Raw genomic sequence first — 9,092 nt, 5'->3', positions numbered from 1 at the left:
CACATTCGTCTTTTAACGGCTACGGACACGGTGTTAAAATGGGTGATGTTGGGGGCGCATTGAGTTCGTTCTTCGTTGTTCATCTGAAATGCTATGTGAAACAGCGACGACGGCACGAAGGCGTCTGCATACCACACCTAAATGTGCTTTCTGAGTGGAACGTGCCGTGCATCAACTGTGTCGTAGCGGATTCTTAGTTCGGGAGGACTACCCAGAAATGTCGGCCACGGACAGACGCAAAGACGAGTCTTGAGTTGTTCTCAGTAACTCAGCTTTAGCGATTGAAAGACCTATTTACCGTGACTGTGAGACTCCGGCGATGACAGTGCGTCTTCTACAGACTCTTAAGGTTGTTTAATAAAAAAACAAAACACCTAATGTGTTAGTATTTGAAGGTGTTCAGCTCCGATAAGTGCTCATGTATTTGCGCGAGGGCCAATTACGTCAGTGGGGCTTATAAATGGGGGCCCTGTCAGATGGCGCGTCATTGTTTACGAGATAGTTGGGTGAATGCGAGTCAACAGAATCCTTATCTCACATTCATACCACGCGCGAAGGTCAGTGCACCGTGTAACGTCTGAACGATCGTTCCACATTAAAGAAATTCGCCACTTTCAGCCTGAGTTAAGTTGCGCCGATCCCCAAGGCGATCGGTATACCAGCTGCCTTCCTGGCGAATATTCCGTTTGCCTTCGGGGTCTAAAACATACAGATGCACCCTGTTTGAAGAGGGATGTTTTTGCTCACGCACGTCCGTCGGTTAGTACCAGTCGAGTGCATTAGTCCTCAGCTTCTGCGCATGGTACCTAAATCGAACCAGATGATCTTTTTGGAGAGCAAATGTGAGTTTTGAGGACCAAATACTTCAATCGGTCCTTAGAAACTATTTTTTTTTTAGGTTGTAAAGTCAACTGTGTTTTAATTTAGGTTAAAACAAAGTACAACTTCTTCATTATTACTGCCATATTTACGATTTAAACGCTGAAGTAAAAATTTATTCAAATTATAGGACGAGCACGTGTTCCAAAATGTGTCTTCAGCGCATCAGAACGCGAGGAGGAGCAGGTCAATCGAACGGCAACACAAATAATGCGCAGAAAACGCGTGATGACACGGCAGCCAAGCGCTCACCGTCAATAGACCTTTTCCGCTTACTCTCGCCCCCGACCGCAGAGTAGGCATATCCGGTATGGGCGACGAAAAAATATCAGAACGTTTTAACCTGCAAATAGTAAAAAAATAGGAGGGAGGCAAAACGAGAATGTGGGACGGTTACGCTTATGTCCTAAATGCCTTCTATAGGCGTGGTGACGGCAAAACAATGTTTTCACCCATACTGGAAGTGACGTCGATTCAAGATGGTGGCGCCTTTGCGAAAAAGGTTTATAGTTTAGTCGGAGGAAAACAAAATAACGAGGGCGAGTTTGGAGGGTACACAAACACACGACGTGAGCAAGAAGCAGGGGAAGTTAGTTGTACGCGGCATACCACTTTATTTTGCTTGAAAGAACAAACAGAGCTCCAAGGTGAGGTGCAGAAATTGGCGCAAGCTAATTACGCTCGAGATCATCTATGCTCAGATATCTTATTGTTATGTTTTGTTGAATTGGGTCTATTCTACTTTTTTGGTGATTCAAAGACTTACAAATTCACTTTCGGAACACTAGCAAGCGCAGCATCTAGTGCCTTTATAAATTTGCCATCTGTTACAAACTTCTCAAAGACGAGTCGGTATGTTTGTTTAAAATTCGTTGGGTTATGTTCATCAAGGTTGTACATTGATGGCGTACTAGTCGGTTCATTCTTCTTTAATGCAGTTCCAGTTACTTGCATTTTAAAGTTCACGCTGGATAGCGTCATCAACTTTACGGTTGCGTTGCGTTGATCTGGAGGAAAAAAATGTTTTAGTCGCACGCAGCTTTGTATTTACCCTTTAAAAACAATCATTCTGGCATTCACAAAAAAAAAAAAAAAAAAACTTGCTTTGTTCGCAAGCAAGCATTCTTTATCAAAGGCCTACAAAGTGCAACAACATGCTCTTAAAACGTGAATTATCCCACTGCGGTTATGATTATTGGTCCATTTAAAAAAAAAATAAAAAGAACTGGGTCTTGAAAGCAAGAAAATAATACAACCAAGCTCGAAACGGGGGCGCCAGTGCGAAAGCGCCGAGTGGCAGAAGGGCATTGAAACATATTCTACAAGGCTGAGGTCCCTCTGTATAAGGACGTTAGTCGGGACCGGCGGCCGAGACGACCTTCTATACATGAATGGGGAACACACAGGTCTCCCTCCACAGTAAATAAACCTCATTATCAAAATGCTTCGATTCCCGAATGAAACGAATTCACTAACTTGAAGAAATTGCCATGCTTCATTTTGTACACTGCCTGCTTTTATTCGTGAACTTTGAATTGTATTTCATTCTGCTTCGGTATTCTTTGCACCTTGTATTTCAGGGCCCCCCCAAGGAACTTGTACAACTTCAGACAACATATTAGGTACCATCTGACCCATTATTCATTTTTAAAAACCAACTTTATGCGAAAAAGAAAACCACTCAGTATTTTTTCTGAGCAGTGCCGTTTGATCGGTGCCACCATTAGAATACTGATGATAAGTTACTATAAAACCTGTAATCTACTGGCCAACAAGTAAAAAAATTGTAGGCTGCCTTTACACTGATAACTAAGTTTAAGGTTGTACATTCGGCCGCAAAAATATATTAGCACAAGTGATTGGTGGCCAGTGCGGTGAAACCGCCACATGCAGCGTTGTATTTTGCGACAACACGGGGAGCGAAAGTGGCCGGGACGTTCCCACCTTTGAATCGCGGGGGTGCTTGGAGAGATATAGTTAGCGTTCGGAGCAATATTTTTATCTTGCAGTAGATCTATTTTCGAGGGTGACGGGTCACGCGTGAGACGACGTTTTAGAGCGCAGCTCTTAGGGGCCCGTTTCGGCTTGAGCGGCGTCGGCGTCGCCGTCGGCGTCCCCGTCGCCGTCGGCGTAACCGCACGGTGCATCATGGGAAGTGTTCCATAATGCACCGCGCAAGCCCCCGCACCGGGGTCACGTGATGTCGTGGGGGGGCACGTGACCCCCGAGGTCACGTGACCCCCAAGTCACGTAACTCCCCTGAGGTCACGTGACCCCCTCCTCGAGGTCACGTGACCCCCGCCGATGTCGCGTGACCCCCCGATGACGTCATCGTCAGTGAATACGTCACCGGCATCCACATCGTCATCGTCATCATCACTGATGACGTCACCGGCATCCACATCGTCATCGTCATCATCACTGATGACGTCACCGGCATCCACATCGTCATCGTCATCATCACTGATGACGTCACCGGCATCCGCATCGTCATCATCACTGATGACGTTACCGACATCCGCATCGTCATCGTCATCATCACTGATGACGTCATCAGTGACGTCACTGATGTCGTCACCGGCATCCGCATCGTCATCGTCATCATCACTGATGACGTCATCAGCGACGTCACTGATGACGTCACCGACATTCGCACCGCCATCGTCATCATCACTTGTGAAGTCATCAGTGACGTCACTAATGACGTCATTGGTACCCGCATCGTCATCGTCACTGATGACGTCATCAGTGACGTCAGTGATGACATCATCGGCATTGGGGGTCACGTGACCCCCCAAGGTCACGTGACCCCCCCCCCCTGGTTAATTTAACCCCCACCCCCAGTGCCCTTCCCTCCTCCTCAAGAGCTGCGCTCTAATTCGGCGTTACAGGGAATTGTAAGCGGCTTCCACTTTTTTTTTTTCCTAGTTTTTTTTTTGTAATATTGTTACATTATAAGCACACCGCGTTTGATATATGAGGTGTGCGTAGAGCGTGCAAAACCAGAGTACATGTGCGCAGTCACGCTGTGTCGTTTCGAAAGCGCGCTTGGGGAACGGCTCTGGTGTGCCGACGTCCCCGGTTCATCCAAGAGTGGACTAATCCAGCAATCGCGGCCCCAGTGTGCTGACGCTACCAAAGCGCCACGTGTCGCCTTAACGCCGGACCGGCAATCGCTCTCTTGTGCCATTTTTTTTTACGGCCGATTGTACGTAAGCAGTACTTGTTTAATGTATCTTTTATAAAGAGTGCAGCGTCAATATTGCACTAATGTTTCTAAACTAAAACTGTCCCGGGAGCTTTAGTTTAAAAATATGCGACTATTGAGTATAAACTTCGGTAAAAAAAAAAGAATTAGTCGAGTGTATTTGTCGGCTGCGTACACTTTTTTTCTTGAGAAAAATAAAATAAACGTAATATAGTAATAGATAAGAAAATATTTTAATTCAAATGCACCAAAGGAGGTCAACTAAAGTGGTTTATTATTATTACTATTCAAGCTAATTTGAAAGAGCATTTCGATATACGTAATTCACTTCAAACAATTAATTTTAACAAGCAAAAGCAAATGTGAAACAAAAGTTCACGGGGATGTTCGGACGATGAAAGTTAAGTTCTTCGTGCGCCCTCCTTTCCTGTCTTATGTTGTCACGAATGACAAATGACGAGGCGCAGAATAACTGAAGAAATTAAACGTTTAATGGGCCGAACTTCTACCCAAAACAAAACATTCTGCCTAGAACGTTCGGCGCGTCGAATAATAGGTCAAACGGGGTTCTCGAATTGACTAGAAATTTAAATTGAAAGAATAAATAAAAGACGAGTCGCTCCCAAGAATCGAACCCTGGTCTTCCGCACGACAGTCAAGCGCGGTAACAACTCGACCGCGCACGCGCTCGCTCGCCGAGGTGCGTGGCAATGTGTTATAAAAACTCCAACAACCCCCTCAAGTGCGTTCTCTGCACACACATATATATATACACATATATATATATATATATATATATATATATATATATATATATATATATATATATATATATATATATATATATATATATATATATATATATATATATATATATATATATATATATTTTACAGATGGTGTTTCCGGTGTCGCCCATGTGCCATGTCCTGCTAAAATTTATTCTTCAATTGCGTATGAACGCATTTTATTACCCAGGTCTCTGGAAACTGCTTAAGAAATTGCTGCAATAAGGTCTCATTACATATCGTTTGTATATTCAGTAAAACTATGTTGTCAATTTTTCTACAGAATGTGGACAGCACTCTTAGGACACAGCATGCTGTTGCAGAAAACGACATGGCTATTTTTCAATTAAACAAAAGGAGTCTTTTTTTAAACTAATTATCTTTATACATTAATTTCTTAATTGTAAACCCTTCAAGTATACTGTATATAGAGCTGTGGTGTTTTGCAAATAATATAAAAGGCGTTAAAAGTTTATTGGAACAGATTTTTTTAAAGGGGCTTAGGTTAGACTTGCTTTCTTTCCCATTGATTTATCAGGCTCGGCGGACACTAGATGAGGAAGTAATCGTCATGGAAAGATAGTTAACTAGCTAAAACCCGTACATTAACCTTTTTAGTTATTAATTTTAGGGGTCATGTTGCCATTGCAGTATTGACAACACTTACAACTAGAGGAGAGACAATAAAAACATTTTGCGAAAATGTAATCGTTTTCTAGATATTAATTGATAAATTCCATATTTCTTTGCTCGGTCTTAAGAATTGCACGCAAAAAGAGCGCAGCAAGTTTTGTCCACATTGACGCTTGGAAGAGTGGCGTAGTCGTTTCAAGCATGCCGTCCCTATCTTGGCAGCGTGTCCATAGTAGGTGTGCCGATGACTCAAGTGACGATGTGACTGAAACAACTACTTCACTCTTGTAAGCGAGATCGGGAGCAAGGCCTGCAGCGCAGCGCCATGTTTCCGTGCAACTTTTAAACTGGGCTGAGAACGTAAATATTTATGAATTTATATCTGAATAACTACTAAATTTTCGCAAAATATCTTATGTGAACTGCGAGCTAGGCGACTCCCGAGAACTTCGAAATACGCGACTCCCGAGAAACTGTGAACTAGGCGACTTCCGAGAACAATATAGAAATCGTATGTATGATTACAATTCACTGGCTCATTTAGAAGCAAAGTTCGGAGCCTGTTGTTGTAAGTTGTCATTCATAATTATTATCTGGGGGGGGGGGGGGGGGGGGGGGAGTTGAAATCTGTCATAAAAAAACAGGACTGTAGTCTTGACTTAATCTGACGTAATAGTATCGAGGATTTTATTATGAACGCAATAAGCTAAGCAAGGGGCTATGACACGCCAAAAATAAAATATGAGATAACAATACTTCTAGGACCCATTGTATGATCCTATAATCCTGCTAAATTTGTTCTGAAAATGGCGGAATAGTTCCGTGTTATTTCGCACCAAAATGCTGCGATAGTTTCGAATCCGCCCCAATCAAAAACGCCACGGCTAGTGTCGTAGGCTGGTGACGTAGCCAGCCTCCCGCGCGGCGTCCCCTTGCACGCACTCGCGGACTTGACTCTCATGGCGTCTCGAGCTTCAGCTTCCTCGTTTACCTTCCACGTTTCGAGCATGCGGTCCGTGATGATTACGTCTACGGCATCACTCGCTTTATCAAAGTGTCCGACATTGATCGCAGCAGCGATGAAGGTAATTGCTATCAAGATATGTTGGAAGTTGTTGATTTTGACTGCGACACCCTGGCGACCAGCTCTAGTGACGGCGAGTTACGGACGAACTCGCCATGGTCACCGTCGTCCGGGAATATCTCGCAGGCGCATGCAGGGTGGAAGATCAACGGGCCGGGGGCGAGAGCGAGAATAGGGTTCGGGTTACCGAGTTGCGAGAGCGGTTCTGATCGTACCGCGGCGAGGAGAGCTTGGGCGATAACGGGGGCGCCTAGAATGAGAGAGCGTTAGTCACACCATTGTGTCCATGAACCACGCGATCATACGTGCCTTATGGACACCGTTGTGTGACTAACTTGGGCAGTGTTGCCTGGTCGCCAGACGAAAATGATGAAAATTCGTAAATTGATTATTGCAATTACCAGAGCGCTAAAAATCGCCTAACTTGGTGTATATACTAAGTAGCCTATAAAAATTTCATTTCAAGAATAATATATTCGTTTCATTTTCGTGTCAATCCCTTTAAAACAACGCTTAAGTCACTGTAACGCTCCTAAACAAGCCTTTCTTGTTTACCGAAAGATTGTCTAATACACTTTGTCTTTATGTTCAAACTTTTCTCTTCATTTATGTCCTTCTTGGTAAAGCATATTTATCCGAACATTTAGTCAACATAGTATTGAAGCGGTTTCTGGAGGATGAAGGGCGAGCATCATCGAATCTCCAACAGAACAGCGCAAAATGCTCAATCATCTACTCCTGTGTGGACTACTTAGTATTTCGGAGCGAGTCATGCTTTCAGGAATAGTGTCAGTTGTAAGCGAAATACTTTTTAAAAAGCAGGAAATACATGTGACCAGAAAACATTCCCATGTGTGTGTCTGATTAACATGATTCTAACTCTTGCATTTCTGAGTCAGTTCCTTAGTATGATCCTCGTATATGTCGTCGCTCACGCATTGCCCTTATTTTGTTCCTCGCAAGCGCCAATAATTCAGTAGTGTCGTCTGTACAAAATCGCGATTACCTAACTACGCCCAATGGCTCCGTGCATGCAGCGAATCATCTTAACTTTACATATCATGGATCACAAACTCTTTTTACTTTAAGGTATAAAACAATTGGCTTACCCTTGGGCAAAGAGAGGATAAGAAGACCTGAGGCGTTTATTAAAAGATCATATTTGACATCTTCGTCATCTTTAAACTTTGGTAGCGTAGCCTGCAAATTCGTGAAACCCACTTTGCAGGTTACTCTTGATTCGATGTCCTTATATCGAACAGAGCAAGGCGCGGAGCGATGAAATGAAGTTCCAAGGCCAGAGAAAGTTCCAAGAGAAAAACTGGTGAAAGTGGTGGGCGTCGAAGAATCGCTGAGAAATAGTTGCACGTTTGAAACGGTTACGGGGTCAGTATCTGGAATCATCTCCTGAACTGCAGAGTATAAGCTGTCGGTTACATTATCGATATATTGGTCGAGATTACTTGTTGCGGGTCCGCTGTCTGGAAAATAAGGTTACAGTGGCTCGTCAATACATGGCGTAATCTGCCGTAATGTACAAAAAACGAAGACATCACAAATAAAACCATGAACGTATCAACAGTGTTGCTATGCTTTGTGAAAACTATATTTTGAAATATTCTTACGGTGGTGGCGTTTTTCAATTTTATTTGAGACAATTATACGCAGTGGACAAAAGCGCCCATTTTTTAAATAAGTAGTGAATAATATAAAAATTAATTACGGCGCATATAGCTTCTACTTGAGACGAGTGATAAAAAATTATTGCTATCAATTACGTACTCGGTGTTGACATATTACAAAGACGGAAAAGGCCGAGCACGAATGTTTCTCGCACTTTCTACCCCTTACCTTAGAACAATATTGTTCAGAATATACTGGGTGTTTGATTTTAATTCAAACAGACTATATGAAAAAACAAAAAAAGCAAAACGTGAATGCTACATTTATACATTTTGTACGTGTGAGCTGTTCGGCCGGGGGGAGAGAATATAGGAGGCTAACCGTTACGATAAGTCGTATAATTACCTAAAATTGGTCATTAACTTTTAATTAGTAAAAATTAAACATCGTTTTAATTTAGAACTATCTGAGCGTAATCTAAATCAGTACGTTTTAGACATGCTTGCAGCTCATAAAAAGCGCCGGTTTCGTTAAGCAAGGCATGTAGTTGGGCTAGTGTGTGGTACATACTGTTTGGAGGGAACAGCGCAAAAAGGACGAAGGACGAGGTCGAAGAAACACACAGACAGGGCGCTGGGTTTCGTTAAATTTACCACCTGTGCAACATGCGGAAGGCTCGGAGTGCGAAATGCAGAGGATAAAATTATCGTCCACGTTCGCAGATTATAACGCTCCTGAATCAGGTAATACATAATTTCGTATATTTTTTCCGTAAGACTAGTATAATAAAGTTAGCAGACAACAGCTGCTCGCTATTTATAAGACCATATATGCGTCTGAAGCTTGCATCACTCGATTCATAACTTTGAGGAGGGTC

At 43.0% G+C, this 9,092-nt stretch overlaps 1 protein-coding gene across 1 annotated transcript; it reads right to left on the bottom strand.

Annotated features, from left to right (window-relative positions):
- Positions 1–1,641: 1,641 nt before the first annotated feature.
- LOC115313949 lies at positions 1,642–8,387 on the bottom strand. Its single transcript, XM_040207772.1, has 3 exons — positions 8,375–8,387; positions 7,702–8,073; positions 1,642–1,886 (listed from the first exon to the last, which is right to left on the bottom strand). The coding sequence occupies exons 1-3, from the start codon at positions 8,385–8,387 to the stop codon at positions 1,642–1,644; spliced, it is 630 nt and encodes a 209-aa protein (XP_040063706.1).
- Positions 8,388–9,092: the final 705 nt, after the last annotated feature.

This window comes from Ixodes scapularis, unplaced genomic scaffold (assembly GCF_016920785.2).
Source record: "Ixodes scapularis isolate PalLabHiFi unplaced genomic scaffold, ASM1692078v2 PGA_scaffold1__304_contigs__length_218370807, whole genome shotgun sequence".
Classification (NCBI taxonomy): domain Eukaryota; kingdom Metazoa; phylum Arthropoda; class Arachnida; order Ixodida; family Ixodidae; genus Ixodes; species Ixodes scapularis.
This window is presented reverse-complemented; position numbering and strand designations above follow the sequence as displayed.

Coding starts and splice junctions, on each gene's coding strand:
- LOC115313949 (XM_040207772.1), bottom strand. Junction 1,887..7,701: donor TATCCTCTCTTTGCCCAAGG/GTAAGCCAATTG, acceptor TTTTTCCTCCAG/ATCAACGCAACGCAACCGTA.